We start from the raw sequence: 24,164 nt of genomic DNA, 5'->3' as shown, positions 1-24,164 counted from the left end.
GTTACAGCCATAAGTTCTTTGGCATTTCTAAACACAGGCCGTGAGGATTGGATTTGTTAGTAATTTCATTGACAGCCCACCCCTTCAGATCTTAAAAATTGGAAAGGGGGTATTAGAAACTACGAACGCTCTTGCAAAAGCAAGTCGCGCAGCCAATTTGAGGCCCAGAGGAAAGCAGGGAGAAAGTCTCTGCAGAAGTCCAGCCAGCCGTCATGTCTACAACCCCGTGACACGTTCCCTCCCTCCCGGGCCTTTTATGAATGAACTTTGGGAGCGCTTGTTTTTTTATGAATGGGAGTTACAGCAGTGAATGAATCTTAGAGCTCCCGGTGCTGATTGGCTCAAAGCGTCCCAGCACGCCCTATCCCGACTGGGTGAGAGCGACGCTGAGCGTTGATTGGTTGGGCGTGTCCCAACGAGCCAAGGGAATTCCTCCTCCCCTCTTTCCATTCACAAAGTCAATGAAACAAAGAGAAACAGAAAAGACTCTGTGTGTTTTCTGTGAGAGAGGGAACGACTCCGGGTTGGAGGCGGGAGCAGCCCTTCCCGGCGCCGACCCACAAGAAGCGGCGCATCCCTGTTGAGTTGGGATCAGCTGCCTCGGGGTGGGGGTCGACTGGGAAGAACTGAAGTGACCCCCCCCCTTTCCAGTCTCAGGTGAGGGAGAAGAGAGAAGTTTGCATGGAAACGGGGCGGTATCTTTACGATTCACTGCAGAAGTTTTTGTATATACCTTGGGGGAGGGCTTAATAAGAACTTCGGGGCCTAGTTCGGGGGGGGGAGGGGCGGCGGGAATCAGGATACAGAAAAGACGGAGAGAGAAGTCGGAAATGGCGGGGCGGCGTGTAGAGAACGGGGGCCAAGTAGAATGTGATGGAGAAATGGGGGGATGGGAGGGCTAAGCAAAAAAATGGATGAGGCGAGAAAGGGGGAGGAGGCAATTCAGGCAGAGGTCTGGTGAAAAGAACGGCAGGTATTCTTGTGGTGCAGTCCTGAGCAAAGTGGTGCAGTCCTCGAGATCCATTCCAGTCATGGAACGTAGAAGGGTGGAACTTTGCCTAGGGTGGCTTTGCTGGGGTTCCCCTCCTAGGCAGAGAAGAGAGAGTACCCGGGGTGTGTGTGTGATAAATTTGGGAAGGAGTCTGGAAGAGTGGAGAGGCCTGATGAGCTGGGGTGAGGGTCGAGGTCCCTGGCCAAGGCCTCTCCTCCTCTCGGCTAAGTATCCTTCATTTGAGGTGAGGGGGGGGAGGAAAGTCAAGGTGGGGCATCCTCACTCTGCACCTTCCACCCCCCCCCCCCAAGATCCCTGCTGTGCTTGCTGTAGTGCATAGTACTCCTCCCTTGCTATATTCTCTCTCACTGATTTACTTTCCCTCCCTTTGTGATTCCTCTTCCAGGGTCTGCCATCTGCCCCCCCATGCGGGTGCAGTATCCGCACCCATGACTGATGGGAGGATGAAAGGCTACCTAGACCAGCAAGTGCCTTATACAGCTGCACAGGTGGGTGACAAGCAGTGCAGTCCTAAGCAGAGTTGCCACTTTCTAAGCCCATTGAAGTCAGAGGACTTAGAAGGGTGGAACTCTGTTTAGAGCTCTGGAATGAGCTCTAAACAGCCCTCTCCCCAATCCTATTGTCAGTCATTTTTGCAACTGATAGGGCTATTGCTTGGACCTCTGACGAACCTCACGTGTTGTTACTTTCCAGAAATTGTCTGGAAATGGAACCTTGGATGGCAGGCTTGTGATGGCCACACGGAGGAAAGGCATGGACTCAGGCGTGCCCCATGTCCCAGATCCAGAAGGTGTGTATGCTTGGTGCTGGTGAAAGATCCAGGGGATTAGATCCAGAGCCTGCTGTGCTGTAACAGCAGGATCCTAATATGAGATTTAGTTTGGTGACATTTCAGTACATAGGTCCAAAGGAGTTAGCCGTGTTAGTCTGTAGTAGCAAAATGGTAAAGAGTCCAGTAGCACCTTTAAGATAACCAACTTTACTGTAGCATAAGCTTTTGAGAACCACAATTCTCAAAAGCTTACACTACAGCAAAGTTGGTTAGTCTTAAAGGTGCTACTGGACTCTTTACCATTTCAGTACAGTGATTGTTCCCATTTTACAGAATGGGGAACTGAGGAATAGAAAGAATAAGACTTCCTCAAGACCTCCAAGAACATCATGGCATAAGAATGCCTGAAGTCAGCATACACTAGACTGTATCAGTTCTCATTTTTTAAGCCAGATGTCTTCATTATATATTATATATATAATTAAAGCTGTCCCTTTTGTAGGACAATGGGAAAACCTTATATCAATGTAGGATTTGTATAGATAGTGCAGCATTTATCTGGCGAACAACAAAATACTTCTGATCTTATCTGATGAATGCAATAGAGTGAAGACGTCAGTTTCCTCTTGGGATAGCTATGATCAGATAATATGTCTCTAGCTCTGTAATACTGTGAACTCTCAGTTCCCCATCTCAAAGACTGCCTGTATTGTGTCATGGTTAGAGTGCTTTAAATGCCCATTCGGCCAAGGAAGCTTACTGGGTGACCTTGGGCCGACACTCATGGCCTGACTTATCTCACAGGGTTGTTGTGAGGTTAAAATAAAAGAGAGGAAAATGATGTAAGCTGTTTTGGGTCCCTGCTGGGGAGAAAGGCAGGGTATAAATGAATAAAATAAATTCCCTACTTGCACAATGACCCGCTGCTCTTCCTTGTTCTAAAAAATCCTAAGCTTGTTATCATTTGAATGCTTCACTGTGTGCTAGAATGCTTTTCTTTCCCAAGAGTGGATGGGCTCCAGGCAGCTTCCTCCCTCCCTTCTTTTCAGATCCTCAGTCTTTCTTCATGCAGTGTGGATGGGTCTGAATTCTGCAATTAGTACAGGCAGGCTGCTCCAGCTGTGCCCCTTGAGTACTGGAGACAACTACAAGGCTAGTCTGTGATGGTTGCAGGGTAGGCATTCCATTTTAGTGTTTAGGAAGGCAGAGGAGCACAGAATGGCATAGGGAGGGTTGTAGTGGAGCTTGTTGTTCCTTCATATTTCAGAGGGTTTAAACTGTAAGCAGCCCACTGCACATGCAGATAAGCATCCTGGTGTGGTAAACCAGCCCCACAAGCACCTGTTTCTACCAGGGGATTCTGATGATATCTCCACCAGCCCAGGTTAGACCTGAGTAAGGAGTTCACCGTTCCAACTTTATTCCACGCTAAGACATCTATGGTTCCTTTTTGCTGTCAATAGCAGGTCAGTAATCAGATCTGTCGAATGGGTTGGATCCAGCCAGATTTCCTGATGCTGAAAAAGGAAGGGGGCTCCCCTTTGACCACTGCTTTGCAGGAGATCTTGGGGTCTGCATGAACAAAATACATGTGGGACAGAGGCCAGAGCAAGAACAGGAATAGGGTGGGGCAGAGTAAAAAAAAAAGGGTTGGCTGGATCCAGCCCTACCTATCACAGTTTTATCCTGCCTTTCCTCCAGAGAGCTCGGGGTGGTTTATGTGGCCATCTCTTTCTATGTTTTATCCTTACAAGGGCCCTGTGGAGTAGGTGAAGCAGAATATATACAACTGGCCCAAAGTCACCCATAGAACTTCTCAGTTGAGTGGGGGTTTATACCTGAGTCTCCTGGTCCAACCTGGCTGTGCTTCTCACCTGGATGTCATAAGAGTCCTAGCCTGATAGGCAGAGTAGAGATAAGGGAACAAAAATGTAGGTGGCGTAGGGCAGAGACTTGGCATCAAAATGATTCTGGCTTGACTCACGATTACCATCTGCCGAGTGAAAAATCTTCCAGCAGAGCAAAGTTTCTTGCTTAGCAGAAGAGAGTTACTGGATCAAACCAACCCCTTATTTTTTAGGTGGGGGAGAGCTTCTGGGTCTTAAAAAATGATATAGAGGGATTCTGCAAGGTGAGTTGAGGACTGGCAGGGGCCATGTTTCTTTGTCCTTGCAGTTTGATGTATTCTTTAACAGAGGTTTGAAGGCCTGGGGGGGGGGGGGCGGGGGCGGGAATTAGAAACTTAAAAAAAAATCCCAATGAAAGAGTTAGAAATTTGGATCACCAAATCAATCTTTTTTAGAATTAGTAAAATGTTTCATTGATTCATAAACTGTAGTGTGAAAGTTTTTTTGTAAGAAAATCTTTGCATTAGAGAATGACGGTTCCTTTGTGTACTGTAGATGTAACTTCAAGCATCAATTTCTTGTTTAAATGTGGCTGCAGTTAATATGCTAGAACCGGTATGATAACTCTATTGAATAATTCAGTGTTTTCCTTGTTATCAAGTTAATGCCTAAATATGCTGGTAGCCCTGAATGCCTGTATGAAACTATTTCTGCCCAAATAACACACTTTTATTTTTTACCTTTGAGAGGGCAAAAACATTAAGGGGGCACAGGCTGCAGCAATTTGCAGCAGTTTCCTGCTCTCTCTTTTTTAGCATTAGGTATATTTGCAGTGAGTCTTTTAGAAAGATGAAGGCATTTGTTCTTTCAAACAGGTCATAAATACCCCCAGAGTACAAATGTATATGCAAGCTAAGTCATAAATGATGCAATTTGTATGTGAAAGCAGAAAAATTAGTTTCTGTGATCCTCCCCCCCTCCAATTAGTTTAGATATGATAAGAATTTCTGTGACCCCCCCCCAAGTGGGTTCCCCCCTTGACTTTAACATTTCTGGGAATGGTACATCTCTGCCCTTTAACCCGTCTGCTGTCTCTCTGCTTCTCCAGGCATTGTGGATATGTGGTCACTGCGCTCCGTCCTTTTCTCTTTCAGATCTTTTCCATGACCTAAACCAGTTTCAAGAAGTCTGGCTAACTGAAGGTAAGCCTTTCTTTTGTCACCTCCCGTACCCACTTTAACTGCCTTCAGTCTTCGGTTGATTTCCTCTTTGCTTTCATTCTTCAGTTCCAGACGGTAATATATGTAGTTGAATCTCTGGCTTGGGTAAACTCAGGAATATGAATCACGCCATTGTGTTGGTATTTGCTTATGAAAGGAACTTGGCTTGGGGCTGGTTTTTCTCCCAGTGAAAACGTTCTTTTGCAACACTGGCTGGCAACTGCTGAGATGACATATCTAGCTATGTGAGCATGTGTGTATGTGTTACTGGCCCCACATCACCCAGTGGGCTTCCATGACAGAGCAGAGATTTGAACCTGGGTCTCCTAGATGTTACTTCAGCTCTTTCAACACTATACCATGCTGGCCTAAGGTGTAACTGACCCAGTAGACTTTGTGGTAGTGTGAGAATTTGATCCTGGATCTTGGAAATCCGAAGTCTGAAACTAACCAGCTCACCTCCACTGGCTTTCAGTGAGATAACGCAGGATGTATGCTTGTCTGACTTGAGTGCGAGCTCAGCCTGCTCTCACAGGTCTGCTGGTGACCCCCTTACTTTTAAGCCTTTGAAACAGGCACATTAAGAATGGCTTGAGTTTCATCTTCCAGTGGCAGGTTTGATTTGGGTGTTTCTCCAACTCTTTCTCTGCTTCCTAAGTTCAGCCTGGGAAGGAAACTTGTTGATTTCTCGAGAGCCCAATTAATGTAAATGGTAGTTAATTGCCGTTTTGAAGTGGATCTTTTATTTTGTTCTGGCAGACAGGGATCTGGGGACCTGACATTTTGAAAAGGTTAAAAAGGGTATTGGTCTTGTTTACTTCAGCCCTGTGGTTGCAATGTGTGTTACCTTGTAAAGTAATGGAGGGCTCAGAAATCATATCTAGTTGTTTCATAAAGATGACATCCTGTCAATGTTGTTAGCAAATAAACACACACACACCAAGGGGGAATTCCACCAGGATGACTTGATGATACATTCATGATAATGTAAGCTTTTATATTCAGATTGGAAATGTGTTAGGTAAACTGACAGTTAAAAACGAAATATAGTTCTCTATTCAACTAGGACTACATGAGTGTTGGTCTCTAGTATTTTTCAATGTTTCAAGTTTCAGAAACGAAATGTCCTGTCTTATAGGAGTTTTAACAGATTGAGACAGGGCTTCCAATTTCTCCCACATCAAAGGACAAGGCATTAGAACTCTTGGTCTTAGAAAGAAAGAAACTTCTCCATGATCATCAACTGTCTGTGATTCCTTCTGAAATGGGATTCCTTAGCTTACAATTTTCAAAAGGTTCTAAATAATTTGAAAGTCCAATTCGCAGAAGTTGGATTCATTGTGCAAATTAAACATGATTGCATGTCTTTGTTGAAATCTGCTTAGGGTTAAGGTGTTTAATTTTTCAGTCTTTCCCATCCTTTGAGACATGCCACTCTTATTGGTAGTGTGGCTGTTAGGGAAATAGAATTGCTGGTGTGCAGCAACACTTTACATGCCGTGAGATATATTATAACAACCCTGAGGTCTAGTGGCTTGGTTTTATCTGTGAAATTAATGTCTTTGCTATATATTTATATGAAAAAAAGGGAGAGCTAGCACCATACAGGGAATGAGCAGTAAAACAGAATGGCTTCCTTGGGATCTTTTGGTGCTCATAACCTCACAAAGAGAAGAGAATCAATGAATGATGAGAAATATATGCCAAATCAGTTTCCTTACCCTTGAGAATGCCCCTTAGTAGGTTGAGGTACAGAATTTAGCAGTACCCCGGCCTATTAATTTTGTACACTGTAACTCAAGATCCAAAATTCTGAAATTCTGTGAGTTTAATATATTAGCAAAGTTGTTTAGTCTAGAAGTAAAGCAAGAGAGAGAGAATTCTCATTTACAGGCAAACCAGCATCTAGTTATCAATTAAAAGCTATCATTTAAGATGGGTCATGGGGGGAGGGGGGGCGCTGTCGATTTGATGTGGGATGAGCTGGAAAACAAAATTGAGAACAGTTGCAAAGAAAGCACAGTTTCTTAAACCAAAATCTTAAAATTAAGCCTCTGTGAGTTTGGTGGGAGTTGTATGATTGTGTCAGTCAATTCCATGAGTTGCATAATACTTCTCTTTTTTTGCCCAACTGGAAGTGGTATCTGTTGGTTTCATTGTTGACTGTATACACAAGTGTTTTAAGAGGGAGAACAATCCCTCTGTCTCTGCTTTTTCCTGATAATTTATAAATGTCTAAATCCTCTCCTCCCCCTCCCACTTTCAAATCCCAGCTGCTTCAGCTTTTCTTCTTAGAGAAGGCACTTAGCATTTTACATCTGGGGACAGGCTCTTCCACGTGGCGCTGCAAATATGTAGAGAAGTCCTGACACTCCTTCTCTCCCTTGCATGGTGCCCCAGTAGAAGGGTGATTTGCATTGGAGAAAGTGCTGGCAGGAAGAGAAACTTTAATCCTTCTGTTCAAACCCTCCCCTCCGTTACTTGCTTTTATCTCCCGTTTGGCCCCTGCTGGGTTTCTGATCTGCCTTTGCTAGGTAAACAGAGATCAGGAACCCTGCAGGGATAAAAGTAGCTGGGGTGTATGTGTGTCTTTCAGAACAAAAATAGCACCTCTTTCTCTCACCCTTTGTTCAGTGCTCAGCTGCCCCCTTCTGAGGATGATGCGGCAGAAGGGGTTCTTGGGATTTGTTGCATATGTAGTGTACCCTAGAATATGGGGTCAAGATTGCAAGTGCAGTTTTATAATATAATTCCCCTCATGGGGTTTCGTGTATTTATTTTGATAGTTACACCCTGCTTTTCTTCCCAATTAGAAACCAACGTGGCTTACAATATTCTGATCCTCATAACAGCCTTGTGCGGTATATTAGGCTGAGCAAGAATGATTGCCCAAGGTCACCCAGTGGGCTTCTATGGCAGATTTGAATCGGGGGTTTTGCAGATCCTAGTCTAACCACTACACATTAGCCCCTAGTATCTTTTGGAAGTACATTTCATAGGGGGAAATGAATTGATGCTAGTGGAGAATGGCACTTTTATCAACTGTTGGCAGATTTGGGATTGAATCCAACCACCTTTCCTGCTGGTGGAAAAGGAAGGGGAGGTCGTCCCTTTCAACCAACCCGAACGGCTATGCTGGGGATCGTGGGACCTGCATGGATAAAAGGCATGTGGGAAAATGGCTGTAGTAAGAAAGGGGATTGGCTGGGATTGAGTGAAAAGGGTGGTTGGACTCAACCCTTTCACTGTAAGCATCTGACACCCTTTTACTGATAGTGATGAATGTTGGTTTGTGGACTTCATGAAATTGTTTATTTTTAATGCTAAGGGTGATTGATTTTTAATTCAAGATCATTTAAATAATTGCTGAGAAAAAGGACCCATTTTTTAAAAATCAAGTTCCCCACATTCTAATTCATGTATTTCCTAGACATGAATGCATACTAATTGGTTGCCATAACAATTAAACTATATATTATCAACTAAATAGAGTCCCTACACTACCCGGGAATATAATTCATAACTAATGGTAATGTTGCAGAAGCAGCTTTGATGTTATATAATTTAGATCTGCTTAAGGCGGCAATTGTGGAATCCAGGATTTCTCTGTAGCCACGTAACTGTGTTTTTTCTTTTAATTTTTAAAATTATTTGTGGTATAAAGACTGGTTACAGAGAACAAATAACAAAGATACAGTGTTAATCTCTTACACATTATAAATTCAGAACAAAATTATTACATATATCAATCTTCTCTGAAGCTACACATTCACATAAGTTTCACGCAGGCACTTCTAAATAAGTCTTCCATGAGTCATAGGTAATGCATTCATTCAGCATCTTGGGGAAAGGAGGCCTTTCAGCTCTGTGTAAGCATGCTCAAGAAGAGTCCTTACTTGAAGATTTAGGTTTGCAGAAATAAGGCTGGTAGCTAGTGGGCAGAGAGTATTGTTCCTCTGAGGCATAATTTGCATTCATGTGGCGCTTTCAGCATTCAAAGCATTTTCATGCGCATAGGCTTGGATCTAACAGAAAATTTCTGCTGATAGAAGGTTTGTGTGTGATTTCTGTCCTCGCCCCTCCCTTGCACTGCCCTGCCAGGGCGGCAGACCTATAACTCCCCTCTTGTGTTTTGCCTGTGGATCCCCTGACCTCCAGGAGCAGCATTTTGGGCTGTAGCAGGAGTGGTGAGGCAGATAATTCATGCTTCACTGCCGGAAATTCCATCAGTTAGCAGGGATTCTGTGCAGGATCCAACCCATTTTCCTGATAGTTCTCCTAATAAAGATATTATTATCCTCCCATTACAGTTGAGGGAGCTGAGAGTGGTTTGCTTAAAGCTTACCTTGGTGAATTCTCCTTGAGTCTCAGTGAGAGAGGCTGACTATAAATAGCATAAATAAATTCATGGCAGAGGGTAGAATTTTAACTAGGGGCTGTGTGCACTACAGGCCATTCTCTTACAGGGCAATCCTAAGAAGAGTTACTCTAAGCCCATTGAAACCAATGGGATTGGAGTGGAGTAACTCTTTTTAGGATTGCACTGTTAGTCACTGTGCTATGCCAGTTCCTAGACTCAGGTAAGTGACTTTTCTAGCTCTTCCCCCAAATCTCCCTTTGACAATTGTTGATTTCTGTTCAGTATGAAAAGAATCTTGGTGGTGATCATGTTGATGTTATTTGGCTGACAGTCTAAAAATACACCTCGTTTTCACAGTAATAAATAGAAGGGATTACATTTTATTACTGTGCCTTGTACTTATTAAAAAGGCACCTATTTTCATTCTTTTATATAGAACTTCCACTTGGAATGATTGGCAGAGGCCCAGTTTTAAGAGGCTGTCCATGTAAACTCCAATGAGTAGATTCGTCATGCATCCAGATATTATCAGAAACACCATTAGTTTTGTAGGCATTTCATGACTTAATATTTTCATTAGGTCATCTAATTGAAAGAATAAACCTAATATGATTTCTTTAAAAATCTGTTTTTAATTTTTTAAAATAGAAATGACTGTTTTTTTATATACCGAAAGGATCTTGGGATCAGGCTTATGTAAAACACGGAGACTTGGCTCTTGATAGGACTCTGCTTCCTAATTCTTCTGGCTTCCTTTAGACATTGGCCCTTGTCCAGAGAACTGTAGAAAAAGGATTAACAGTATATGCAAGCTTGGGGTACACCAAGATTTGTTGTGGGGATCGTTGTATACAGATTATTGCATCCTTTTGAATGGGTGTGGTCTTGAAGCATTGGCACAATTCCCTTAGGCTAGACTTTTGCATTCTGCTCATGTATCTGAAAAAGAGAGTTGTGTGACTGTTAAAAGCTCTTATTGAAATAAAGATTGCTAGTCTTTAAGGTGCCACTGGATTTTTCTTTTAGATTTGTTCAAGGAAATCAGGGGCAATGGTCTCCCGGCACTCCAAATTAAGCAAACTCTGGTTCATGAAGCTTCTTCTAGAATAAATCTGTTTGCCCTTAAAGCTTGTTGTTGCTGCTGCTGTGGACTAACATAGTTATTCCAGGGGGATAATACTTGCAGTGTGTATGAAATACACAAAAGACAAATGAGAGAAAGAGGGGTAGTGGTGGTGGTATAGCAGCAAGGATGGTCAGGCAGGACCTAGGTTCAAGTTCTGCCTTCCAGAGAAAAACTCACTTGCTGCCCTTGTGCCAATTACTTTTTCAACATAACCTTATACGGGTAAAGTAGAGGAGGGGAGAGCTACGCACAGCGCTTTGAGTTCCTGGGATGAAAGGCAGGATGAAAATTATTTATTTATTTATTTATTTATTTCGATTTATAAACCGCCCATCCTCAGAGACTCTGGGCGGTGAACAACAGTTAAAATCAATAATAACAAGAAAACAATAATTCTAAAATCAACATACAATAAGCAATAATAAAATAAATTAACCAAGTACATTAAAATGCACAAAATATTATGGATCAACATAGGTGCCCCCTAAATGGTTGAATGTGTAGAATGTGAATTTTTATAAGAAAAGTACTGAATAAAATCGAATCGATCATTCTGGAGGTACAGGCAGAGCCCTCATGTGGTGTATCACAATTTGTTGAAGAGTATGTTGCATTGTCCCTGCACTTTTCTGGTTCAGAATTCCCTCAAAGGTCACGTGGGAGAATCCTGCTTGGGAACCTTTCCTCTTCTCTTAACTCTTCTTGCTCTCTAGTAGATGCTACACTGGAGCGTGGACTCGGTAATGTTCTTTCATGATCATACCTGTATTTCGAAAGTGCTTGACTATCTTTTGAAAGTTCTTGGCTATCTTTCTTCATTTGAGACCCAGATTCGAGCCCTCTGCAATTAATTTCTTGTACAGCGCTGTGTTTTTACTTATGTGTTTGAAGTTGCTGGAAATGATTGTGGATTCTTTCTTTGTCTTTCTAGGAATCATTGCTTTGTTTTTTGGAGGCTTTTTGGGGATTGTGTATATGGTTTTCGTGGTACTGCTGTGGTACTGCTTTGTGGCAGCTGTGCAATATACTTCCAAGTCTACCTGCCTTTTTCTAGCCATCCAGCTTGGTTGGAGAAGGAGGTTCCAAACTTCTTGGTTGTTTGCCAGTAGAGACCCCCCACATGTGTGAGATGCAAGAGGAGGAAGTTCAGTGTCTAGCAGAAATCACTGAGCTTCCTTTGTCTTGCTTCATTCAAATGCTCGATTCAGGTGGGATTAAGACATGGCATGTGGAAAGATCCCCAGTCTTGATTTAAGAATTCCCCAAGATGGTGAGTTCTTTAACAAAATCAGCTGCAACTGCACTGTTGTGTACATTTGCCTGATAGTTAGATCTATTGACTAGTGAGATTTATTGCCGAGTCAACGTGCATATGACAGTATGTTTTAAAAGCAGAGGACCTATTTGGTTTGCAATTGTTCTAAAACTGATTCTTCCAAAAAATTTGAGACCTATGAATGATAAGTGGTTTTGGTAAACTTTTCTTCCATGGGACTGCTTTTGGAAGGATTTATTTTATTTATTTATGTCATTTATAGACTGCCTTTGTGTGTGATCTCACTGAGATTCGAGGCAGATTACACAGTATGATATTAGTACAATCAGTATTAAATATATTTTCCATACAGTATCAAGGACATTTGCATAAACAATGTCATTGGGTAAATAGATACAGTTTAAAAAGACATAGCATTAGCAAGAATTCAACACAGAGTAGAAGAAATACTGAAACAGAACATAATCAATTCTTGGACTGACATTAGACAACATAAAGCACAGGTAGTACATAGGAGTACATATTTAAAGCAACAGATAATTTGTAAGACAACACAGTGGTGAAGTCTATGGTCCCTAACTCATTAGCAAAGCATCTGAGACCCCATCCCTGCAATACAGCCCTACCATTTGAATAAAAAGCCTTTTTGAATAATTCGGTTTTGCATTGTTTGCAGAAAGCCAGGCGAGTGGGGGCTCTCCTGACCTTCTCAGGCAGGTCATTCCATAGGGTAAGGGCCACCACAAAGCCCGTGTACGGGCTGCTGTTGATTTCACCTGTGTGTAGCCTGGCACCTACAGGAGACCCTGTTCAGATGAGTGAAGCTGCTGTGGAGGAACACAGGGAGGGATGCAGTCCCATAGGTATGTCGGACCAAGGCTGTGAAGAGCTTTGTATGTAATAACCAATACCTTGAACTGAGCACGGTAATTGATAGGTAGCCAGTGGAGTGACTGTAGGATGGGAGTGATGTTCATGCTCCTGCTTGCTCCTGATAACAGTTGAGCTGTAGCATTTTGGACTAATTAGAGACTCCTAGTTAACTTAGATGGGAGATCTATGTATAGTGCATTACAATAGTCAAGCCTTGATGTTATCATAGCATGGATTCAGATGGCTAGGTAGGCAATGTCAAGATGATAAGCTATCTTCCAGGCTACAGTGAGGTTGTAGAAAGCATTTTTTGCCACTGCTTTAACTCATTTTTCTAGTAATAGCACTGGATCCAGTATAACTCCTAGGCTCTTAACTGAGAGCTAAGCTACAAGTGACTTTTTCACGTGGAGAACACTGGATTGTTTTCGCAAGTTTTCCTGGGAACTGAAGTCTGAGTGTCCTTTCCCTCTCTGTTAGAATCGCTGCCTGAAGAGCAGCTTTTGCAAATTGTTCCTCCAGTCACAAGCCTGCTGCTCTGGAGAAAGCCACCTTGTCGGTGAAGCTCCCCGTGAGCAGGACGCCCAGGGAGAAAATAGCAGCTGCCCGCTCCCAAACGATCATTGAGAGCAGCGGGCTTGTGACTGGAGGAATGATTTGCAAAAGCTGCCGCTGCCGCTGGCTTTCTCTGGCTCTTCAGGCTGCGATTCTAACAGAGAGGGGAAGGACACTCGGACTTCAGTTCCCAGGAAAACTTGCGAAAACAATCAAATGTTCTCCACGTGAAAAAAGTCACTTGTAGCTTGGCTCTGAGTCAGCGAGGGTCAAACAAACTCCATCGAAAGTGGGGAATACAATATCCTTCAAGATCTCTGCCTTCCCAACAAGCATTACTTTAGTCTTGTCTGGGTTCAATTTCAATTTGCTGTTTTTCAGCCATTTCACCACGTCTGTCAGGAAGCGATCTAAGATTTCTCCTGCATCCTGTGGGGACCTGGATAGCGAGATATAGAGTTAGGTGTCATCTGCATACTGATGACATTCAACTCCATAGCTGCGAATGAGTTCTCTTAAAGGTTTTACATAGAGGCTGAATAACATGGGAGATAAGATTGTACCCTGCAGAACCCCACAAGATAGTTCCCATTCTGGAGACAGCTGATCTCCAACAGCAATCCTTTGTGTCCGTTCCATGAGAAATGATTTAAACCAGTCCAGGGCACATCCTTTGATGCCCACTTCTGTTTCTAAATGCATCAACAGGATGGCATGGTCTACTGTTTCAAAGGCTGCAGATAGATCCAGGAGAAGCAATAAAGAGGCATGGCCTTTGACTAATATTCAGACAGAGATCATCCACTAACGCTACTAGTGCTGTTGCTGTCCCATGCCCTGGTCTGACTGGAAAGGATCCAGAATGCTAGAGTTATCCAAGAAGGTCTGGAGTTGCTCTCTCAGTCACTTTGCCCAGAAAGGACAGATTAGAGACCAGGCAATAATTGGCTGCATCATTTTTGTCTAGGGTGGGTTTTTAAAGTAGCAGATGGATAACTGCCTGTTTGAGTGGCCAGGGGAAGGAGCCCTGAGTTATTGATTGATTTACCTCAGTGGTTCACTTATGTGGTCCTTACTTGATGTTAACAGCTGGGATGGGCAAGGATACCCCTGGCCAATGCCAGAGCTGAAAGTCCACAGCTGTGGGTTTCTTTCAGAAACAATAATGTAATTGAATAGTGGTATCCTCACAGCCTCTGCTCTTAGGTCTTTCTTGCGAAATCGAGGTGGGTTTTCAAAGACAATCTTCTCTGTTGTGTAGTTCTGCCTAGGACTCCCTCAAAGCTCAGATGAAAAGATTACAATTATGCCCTTGGATCCGGTGATCACTTTACATTTTTCAATCTCTTCTCCTAGAGTGACTATGAAAGATTCCTTCTTATGATTTCTGACAGATTCAGAACTTATAGTAATACGATCTTGTGTGTGAAGTGCTGCGTATTTGTTTCATTTTTAGCAAGTATTGCTATATGATGTATTTGTCCTGTGTTTTGTAAATGGAGTGAAAAGAACCACGTGGATCAGAATATTCATTTTAAAATGGCTCCCTCACCTGTTGTACGGTAGGATCCAGACACTGCTGGATATTGTAATCCTTACCTGCTGGATTTTCCTATAAATCTGGGAATTGAATAATTGCAATAGCACAGTACCCACAGATTGCCTGGATCTGGTCTGTGTCACCCTAATAAACAAGCAGAAGAGAGGGAGGTAAGGTGTTGGCAGCATTTCTTAGGGAAAAAACCCTTTGAGCTGCAGGCCTAGTGAGCGACGGTGGCCGCTGCTCTCCATGTTTGGATTGGTTTCTTTTTGTTTGGGGGCATTGCAATGATTTTTAAGTACCTGTTGGGAGACTTTTGGAAGATGCACAGTCTTATTAGCTGGATTTGTGGGATTCTGTGCTTCTGTGAGATTCTGTGCTTACGGTGAGATCCAGCCAGCTGGTTTGCTCAGTCTTGTCAGATTCTCCTTAATACAGGCTCCACTCCTCATGGCTTTTGTCCATGTGTGCAGAGTTGGGAAATTCCTGGAGATTTGGGGGCGGAGCCTGGGGGAGGGTGGATTTTGGGGAGGGGAGGGAGCTGAGCAGGGGTGTAATGCCAATACAGTTCACCCTCTGAAGCTGCCAGTTTCTCCAGAGGAACTGATCTTTCTAGTTTGGAGATCAGTTGGAGGATGGAAACTCTATACACAGGTCCCATAATTCCCCACCCAGCATAACATCCATTTCAAAGCAGATCCTTCCTTCCTTGTTTTGTAGGAAAGCTGGCTGGATCCTGCCCAAAGCACGGTACTGTTTTGCATTGCATTGCTGGAGATGTAGTCAAGAAGCTGAGTGTGTGTTTAGTCCCAAGGTTGAATTCTAGAATTGTTTACCGTCTCATACTTGTCCATACTTTGATTTGTTCTGGTAATAGATAATGCTTTTGACAGTTCCTTGATGAAATTACTGCACTGCAAACAATTGCTCTCAGTGGAGACGTTGTATGTTTAGCTGCTCAGTGACTGTTCCCTCTATCCAAGCTTGGTTGGCAAATAATTTTAACAGGGGCTGTAATTTCTGACTGTACAAGGCTCTGTCTGCTGAACATCAAGCTAAGTGATACAGTTTTTACAGTTCTTTTCTTCAGCTGAAAAGAGCTACAGGAGGCTGCCAGCAGAGGAATGGCTGAAAGAACAGGTGCTTAACCCTTTCCCCTCTGGCCTTTTGTTCACCACCACCCCAAGCTGTGCAGCAGGGATATGATACCATAGAGCCTGCCATCCAAAACAGCCATTTCCTCCAGGGCATCTGATCTCTGTAGTTTGGGAATCACCTGTAAATCCACAATAATTCCAACCTCTCTCGAAGGTTGGCAACCTTAACTGTGCAGCCTCCCACCCCTTGTCCATAATTCTCCCTTTAATAGGGTTTGTAAATCTTTCCCATCTGTGCCATAGTGATGCAGCATGGCTTAGCAGGGAGAATAATTTTTTTAAAGAGCTCTTTAAAAAAGCTGAGAGGGAGGGGATGTGGAACTTAGCTCTGCCATTTTCAAGTACCGCTTAGCTCAGCCTCATCCTTGTAGCATGTATTGGGGAGCATCCCAGATGGACATTGCACCTGCAGCAACCCCGTTGTTTTCCCTTTACTGCAGAGAAAATTAAATTTTCCGCAGAGTAAAGAAGGTAAAAATGAGTGTGGAAGCAGCTTAGGTTAACAGATACAAACTTATAATAGTTCCTGGGAAGTATCAGAAGTTTTCACTTTGAAAATGTCAGTGTTTAAATGCCTGCAGTCATCAGTTTGGAAGTTGACTAAATAATCGTTCCATGTTAGGAGATGGTTAGATTAGGTAGGCTGAGAGATTGTTGTGACTGGTCCAAAGTCACCCAGCAAGCTCCCATGCCAGAGTGGAGATTTGAATCTGGGTCCCCAGATCTTAGTTTGACACACTGACACTTACACCACAGCCGAGCAGTTGGCCAACCTGCTTTATGAGCACAGTTTTGGAGTAAGTAGCCTTTGTTTCTCTTCTAGCTCTGATTTGAAGTAGCGAGATCAACACTGCACAGTGGAACGGGAAGGGAGGGAAAGAAAAACCACAGGGCTTGATGCTTCCAAAGGAGGAAGGGAAGAACTAGCCTTGCTAATGGATGAGTCTTCTGGGGAAAAGCTTACGTAGAAGTGATTGCAGTCCCAATGGGAACACCGTCTCTGTCTCCTGGCAGTGATCCGTTCCCATCGCAGATGTAGCCAGCTTCTCCTCCCTGTTGGTTTGAAGAGAGCATTTTGCTGGGTGTAAATATTCTCACTCTCCCTTCTTACCCTTTGCAGCTCAGGTTCCAGACAGCGATGAACAATTTGTGCCTGATTGCCATTCAGAAAATTGTAAGTATTCTAGGGGGAGGAGGGGGGCAGGCAGGGCCGTGGTGGGCCAGACCAGAACAATCTGAACTGCTGGTGTGATGCAAACCTGTGAAATGCCAGCAGCCGGAGAGTTGGGTGCACCTATACCTTCGGATGAAGGCAAGCCCATTGATTGCAAACTCTTTGAGGGATCATCAATTTCACTTTGCTACAAGATTTCCAGATGTCTTTACGTTTAAAAGATTTTATATGTGTATTTAATATCAACAGTTTAACATTATTGGTATGGCTGCTTCTACAGATTCCTCTACTTCAGGCTAATTTTCTTTTCTTTTCAAACATTGGTCATCCCTTGGAAGGATATTTAGCACTATGGAGGATGATGTGTTTTCAATTGGAAGAATAAGATTGACCAAGGGTGTACATTTATGTTCAGTGATGTTGACATACCACGTCCCACCCTCCCAATTTTGGTGAAAAGCTCATTCCTGTTTTTTAAAAACGTATTGTTCAGAACAGTAACAAAGACTATTTGAGAAAAATGGCTATGTCCTTGTAACTTTTCCCTGAACAATTAGAAGGTATTTTTACTTGATCGTGTCAGTAATTTCCAACATTCTTTTGAGTTTTCACCAACAGTAGGCTGAGTGCATATTTTTCATTTAGGAGCAATTCAGCAGTGGTACTGCCCACTAGTATTCCACACAACTCCCAAGGATCTCAGGACAGTGTACACAATTCACCCCTCCCCCATTTCATTGTAACAACAACCCTATGAGGTAGATTAGGTTGAAAGAGAGGGAGTGGCCCAAGGTCACCCAGAGAGCTTCATGGCAGACTGGGGGAAAATCGAACCTGCCTCTCCAATCCTAGAACAACACGTCAACCATCACACTGCACTCATTCTCAATAAAAGTACACATAATATAATTTATGCTTGTATAACAAAATGGGAACCTATAAAATATTATCAAAAAATGTTCTTGTATGTGCACTTGTTAAAAGTAGGCATATATGCACAAAGGGATTGCTATACTGGTGGTCTTCAACCTTTCCTGTTCCCAGAACCCACAAAGCATGTGACCTACAGAGCTGGAAGTTCATGACATCAGAGTCATGTAACAGGGAAAGGGGGAAGCCAGAGTTATGACTTTGCCAGTGTCAAGGCCAGAACTGAGAACAGACCAGGGAGTGGATCTCCAAACTCTATTTTTATAATGTGTTTTTTAAGGTGGAAACCTACATTTGGCCTAAATGACATGCATTTTCAGCTGTTCAGTGGTTTGTTGTTTTCATGCCTTAGTTTTTTTTTAAGTTGGATGTTTTTATTGTTTTGTAAGTCACCTCTGGAAGTTTCCCTGGAGAGGCTGGAAAGGAGTCTCATGAATCATGTCCAGCTGCGTTACTGGAAATGGTGTCACTGCATTGTGGGATGCTTTCAGGTTCCCCCAAACTCTGTGGTTTTTACCAGAGATTGGGAAAATTGTAGTTCCTCCCCCAGTGTAGTAACATCACTTCCAGTTATGCAGCCAGAAGTGATGTCACAGCATCACTGGATACCATTCTAGCGTGTCTCTGCCCTCCCTCCCAGTCTCCTGAGGGTTGCCAGCACACATGCCATGTGCTTAACCAAGGGCTGGCAACCCTATGAGTTAAACATAGTTAAACATAACAGCAAGTTCTTCTGAAAGGCAGCAAGAACAGGGTAGCTCTATAGAGGTTTGCAACCCAGCAGGGCTCATGCTCAGGTCTTGTCTGAATAGGCAGAACTCCAAAGTACCTGACTGCAAAGGCACTAGCAAAATGTCTCTTTCTGTTGGCTTTGCCAAGCTGTGTGAAGGAATTCCATTCCTACCCTGGATCGATTTGTCCTTAGAGCGGCTCTTTTTGTCCTTTCTTGGTTTGAAGCTTGTGCATGGTCTAGTTTCCAGGAGGCCACTCAGTCTAGAAGGGTGGCAAACCTTATTTCTGCCCAGTTTCATATCTGCCAGCTCTCCCATTATGTTCAGCATACATCTGGTACCTTATTGGGGGTTCAGTTCTGCCTTTCTTTTGATTACATTTACTTTCGTTGTGTCTAACCAAGCAGTATTCTCATGCACTACCACTATGATACTTAAATCCAGTACTGCCCACTGAATATTTAACATTACCAATGAATGCCCTCCAAGCTACGCGTAATAAAAGTTAGAATATAAAACTCCAGAAACACACTATATGGCGATCTCAGGTATATTCCCTTATATCTGATGGCCATCAGACAACTTCTTAATGTTAGACTTTCTCTTTGCTGTGTTCTGGCCACAGGGAGAGAATTTTTGGATTTTCTCCTTAGGACAGGCCAAGCTGCATAAATTTGTCCACTAGCTGTCAAAAATTAAGTAGAAAGGAAAGGGCTACTTAAAATCCTGTATGCATCTCATTTGCCTCCTAAAGTTTTGAATATCCCCCACCCAGATTTTTAGATGAATTGACAGGGTGGCATATATGACCCACTTTAAGTATCCGCTGCATTGCAGTTAACTGTTCAAGAGTAGAATATACAGAACCGGGCATGGTTTGACATAGGGAGAGTTTAACTATCAGCTGCAGCTGATCAGAATGTGGGGCTGAGGACTAATCATGGCCTATATGATCCCAAAATAGAGAGAGAAATGGAAAGCTTTGACTAATTCCCCAAGCTTCCTTTGCAGATTGAATAGCTGAGAATTCTGCTACAAAGCACCTGTTCCATGGAGTCTTGAACCTAATTTTTTTGTTTTAGTACAGTTCTAAATTAACGCCTTTTGAAACTTTGTTCATAGCAAGTCTGTCTGTCTTTGGTGATAGATAGGTTTACTTTGATTTTTTCCCCCAGTAGCCCTTCACAGCCCACCAGCAAAAATAAAAAAGGAACCCCAGAGCCCGTGTTCAGAAGCGTCCGGGTCCTGCAGACACAGGCAGCCGTTTCCATACCGTAATGGGGAGCAGTGCCTTTATGCCAGGTAAGTGTTGTGCCAGTGGATCCAATCTGGTTCTTCTTCAGTTTGTCCGTTTAAACATGTTTACCTGAAGTTAACTTTTCAAAATTCTCTTGATCTGCTAATGGTTGAAATTACTAAGCTTAAAAAAACAATTATTCTCCTGAATTGAATCAATCAATTGAATTTTGTAAGATCCATCAGTAAATCCTTTTAAGGAGATATTAAGGAGTTATGAAATAATTATTATGAAATAATAATTAAAACTTGAAATGAGATGAAAATCATTGAAATTCCTAAGGTAGGTAGTCATGTTGGCCTGCAGTAGAACAGAAGGATTTGAGTCCAGTAGCACCTTTGAGACCAACAAGATTTTCAGGGTATAAGCTTTTGAGATTCAAAGCTCCCTTCTTCACGTAGGGATTCTAGGGAAATATCTTTCGCAGCCTGAAACATATTGTGCAGTTTCTCTTGAAAATCAAGGTACGGACTGCCATGACCGCTAACAGATTAAATAAACCGATTGTGAAATATGTGGATTTGAATCAAACAAATTTCATTAGGAATAATAAAATGGCCTCATATCAGAAGACTACTTAATATTATTAATTTGGTTAAAGAAGATAAATACGAAGCTTCTAGATGTGTGCTGCTTTTTGGGACCCCCTTGTACAGGAGCTCCGTGCTACTCTCCCACCTGCCCTAACATAAACGGAAGAGAATCTCACTTGGTGAACATCGGACAGATTTTATATCTTGTTCATGATTATTATTGTTCATGATTATATGTAGCATCAACGAGCAATAGATTTATTTTATGGCCATTTTGCACATTATGTAGACGTAATCCCAAATTTGCCACCAAGCCTCCCTGAACCCCTTCTTCCAGCTTACCCTATTCCTCCTCCCTGTGCTGGCTTCCCATCCCATTCCACATTCAACGCAAACTTCCCTGTTCTTGCCTCCACAGTCCTGCATGGCCTTATATTTGTTATGTTCTCTCCAGTCGCTTCCAACTTACGGCAACCCTATGAATTAATGTCCTCTGAAATGTCCTACCATTGAAAGCCTTGCTCCGATCTTGCAATCTGAAGGTTGTGATTTCCTTTACTGAGTCAAGCCATCTCATTTTGGATCTTCCTCTTTTCTTACTGCTTTCACTTTTCCTAGTATGATCGTCTTTTCTAGTGAATCCCATCCCCTCATGATGTGAGCAAAATGTGATAGTCTCAGTTTCATCATTTTAGCTTCTATGGAGAATTCCAGCTTGATTTGATCTAGAATCCCCTTATTAGTCTTTTTGGCCATCCATGATGATACCTGTAGTCCTCACCCTTATGCTTTGACTTTCCCTCCTCTCTTCCCGTAGCCTGTCCCGTAGCCTGCATTGTAAGCCCTTCGGAGCCTGCCTCTTTTGCTTGGGAAACCTTATAAAACACCAGATGTGGATTGCTCTGTATAAATGACCTATTCAGAATCTATCTGTACAAAAGTCATGCTAAGGCAACTGTAGTAATTCCCTCCCAGTGCCATAGTGATGGTCACGAGCATAAATGACTTTAAAAATGGATTACACAGATCCACGAAGAGACACATCCGTGGCTACTTGCTGGGGTGACTACAGGGAGCCTCCATAGTGAGAAACAGGAAACCTCTGAATACCAGTGCTGGTAGCAACTTCAGGGGAAGGCCTTGGCCTCTGGGGCGCATTTGTGGGCCCTTCTAAGGCAGCTGGCTGGTTGCTGTATGACAGATGCTGGTGTCTGAGATGGATCACTGCTGTGATGCAGCAGTTCTCTTCTTATGTAAGGGAAGTGGAATTTAATCAATGTGTTTTTCTGTAGGCAAGACTCAAATTTTGTGAGCTCCCAAGGCCCAGCACAGGCTACTCCTGGCCGGACGTACCTTATGGAACACAGGTAAGCCACTGTATTGAGTAGACAGGTGGTTTGTAATATAGCCTGCCCTCTTCTAGTGGGTCAGGGTAGATACCATTGTGTTGATTTAAATTTAACATCTCTCTTCACTGTCCCTCCTGCAAGGAAGTGCTCCTTGGGTGATAAATCCAGCCACCAAACGCAGCCCAAACAGAAAGGCTTTAAAGCCGAGGTAAGCTTAGGGTGGAACTCCATTTTTCTAGAATAAGTGGTCCAAAGTGATAATAAATCCAGAGACACGTTAGTCTGCTGCAGCAAAGTAAAACCCGAAATGTATTCTAGCAGGAGCTTTCATGAGTAAGAACTCACTTCATCAGATGTATGGAATGTAGCAATTGGATTTATGCTTACAGTTACAAGCAACAGAAAAGTAGAAGTGCAGAGATGTTACCAAGAGAGACCAGATAGAAACATCAGTTCCTTTTGGTTGGTTATTGTTTCTAAGCGGCCTCTCTTAGTAACATGTACTCACTCACTTTTCTGTTGCTTGTAACTTTATCTACTTCATTTATACCTTGCCTTTCTCTCCATTGGGGATTCAATCAATAAATCAGTTAAATAAATAAATGTACACTCTATGCATCTGATGAAATGAGCTTTGACTTCATAATAAGTAATGTTTCATTTCCTGCCAAAATGTTTCCATTTTGTGGGACTGGGCATGAAAGCAACTGGAAAAGGGTAAGGTTGAATCTTTTCCCGGCAGTGGAAGGGATGTTCTGTCTTGAGAACTGTATTGAAATTGCCTTGTAAAGACCTTTATTATTTTTAAGAAGTGCAGTTTCCAAGGCCAGGACTGCTGAATGAACAGTCCTTTTTTCAAGGGCACCTGGGAAATGGTATCCAATCTGATACCTGAACATATCCCGGCATCCTCTGTTTTGGCATGTTGCAAGGGGCCCTGTAGCACAGATCTCCCAATGCATCCATTTGCAGAAACCAAAAGTCTTGGATGCCCCCCACCGCTGGAGCTGATTTGGGAGGGTTCACTTCAGTATATCCATATGGGTTCATGTCTGCAGGAGGAAATTTGTAACACTTAGCAGTTGTATAGCATTTTCAATGGTGAAAGCATGTCATTTATATTATCATGGTAAGATTTACAATACTCCTGTAAAGTAGGCTGGTATTATGTGCCCCATGTCACCACTGAAGCTCAGAGAGAATGGCTTGAGACACTGAATTTTAGACAGAATTGAGCGTTAAACCAGGCACTTCCTAGATTACAGATTGTTTATACTTCTTTTTAAAGCATTATGTCCGGCATTTTAGAGCCCTTTCATATTATTACTGGGTGGGGTGAATGGAAGTTGTGGGCCCTGTATCCCATCTTCTGGCTGTGAAGTCCAGGTTGAAATGCATTTCTTAAAATGATGAGCGGTCCTCTGCAATTCACTTGACCTTCTGTATTCAATTTAGCTCCTTGTACCAGCTACCCACTGAGACAGGCCAATCCTTCTCCAGCTCCCAAGCCTTGGGAGTGGATGCCCCAGCTGCATACCAGCGCCCGTTATCTGCCCCGTGCCTGCCATACCCCCCACATGGCTTCAAGCAAGAGTTCCATGACCCCATGTACGAACAGGCGAACACGGCAGCCATCAGTGGCAGCTCCCGGTACACAGCAGGAGTGGTGATCAAGCAAGAGCAGATGGATTATGGTTTTGATGCAGGTAGGATATGGGCTGTGAAGACCAAGGAAGGTTGTGGGAGGGTTCATGGAGCGGGTGAGAGAGACCAGCGCTTGATGTCTTCAAGATGGTGTGTCCTCATTAGAAAGATACATAGTGATTGAACCGTTTCTTCCTGACCCAACTGAAGAATTGCGGGAGTTGTAATTTTGCATCTTGTTTCTTTAGGAGACATTATCATCCCCAAGGCGAATTTTACTTTCCTGTTTTCTTAGATAGGCATTAACATTTTTTTAAAAAGTCTTTGGGTATTTTGTTTTCTGGCTTTGCATTCTTTCATTCAGACAATGAATGCCAGAAAAGTCGAGCTTATTGTGATGCTAGTGAACACCGATGGTAGAACACGCAGGTACAGTAAGACATTGTATGAGGAAATGGCTGTGTTTTACGTGCCAGTTTACATTAGCCAGAGGTCAGGGTTTGAGATGCTGAGAATTGGAGAGCAAGTGTGGTGTAGTGGCTCATGTTTGACTGGGGTCTGGGAGACTCAGTGTGTAGCCCCCACTCTGCTATGGGAGCTCACTGGGGAAACTTGGGCTGATTCCTTTTCTCTTGGCTTGTCCTACCTCACAGGGTGATGGTGATGAGGATACACTAGAGCATGGTTGTTGTCCTCCACTTTGGGTCCCAGTTAAATATCCAAATCCAAATCCAATTTATTACAGCAAAAGCCAGCAATATAAAACAA

The 24,164-nt window shown here is 43.0% G+C and overlaps 1 protein-coding gene across 1 annotated transcript in view; it reads left to right on the top strand.

Moving 5' to 3' along the window:
- Positions 1-545: 545 nt before the first annotated feature.
- ETV4 (ETS variant transcription factor 4) overlaps positions 546-24,164 on the top strand; it is a 34,472-nt gene continuing 10,853 nt past the window's right edge. Inside the window, exons 1-8 of the mRNA XM_054993594.1 lie at positions 546-657; positions 1,398-1,500; positions 1,706-1,802; positions 4,786-4,833; positions 16,859-16,912; positions 19,749-19,875; positions 21,696-21,770; positions 23,208-23,458. Coding sequence (XP_054849569.1) covers positions 1,441-1,500; positions 1,706-1,802; positions 4,786-4,833; positions 16,859-16,912; positions 19,749-19,875; positions 21,696-21,770; positions 23,208-23,458 — 712 coding nt within the window. The 5' untranslated portion in view covers positions 546-657; positions 1,398-1,440. The remainder of the gene's footprint in view (positions 658-1,397; positions 1,501-1,705; positions 1,803-4,785; positions 4,834-16,858; positions 16,913-19,748; positions 19,876-21,695; positions 21,771-23,207; positions 23,459-24,164) is intronic.

The sequence above is a fragment of the Eublepharis macularius genome, chromosome 12 (assembly GCF_028583425.1).
Source record: "Eublepharis macularius isolate TG4126 chromosome 12, MPM_Emac_v1.0, whole genome shotgun sequence".
Classification (NCBI taxonomy): domain Eukaryota; kingdom Metazoa; phylum Chordata; class Lepidosauria; order Squamata; family Eublepharidae; genus Eublepharis; species Eublepharis macularius.
The sequence above is the reverse complement of the archived record's forward strand: the minus strand, read 5'-3'. Positions and strand labels throughout refer to the sequence as shown.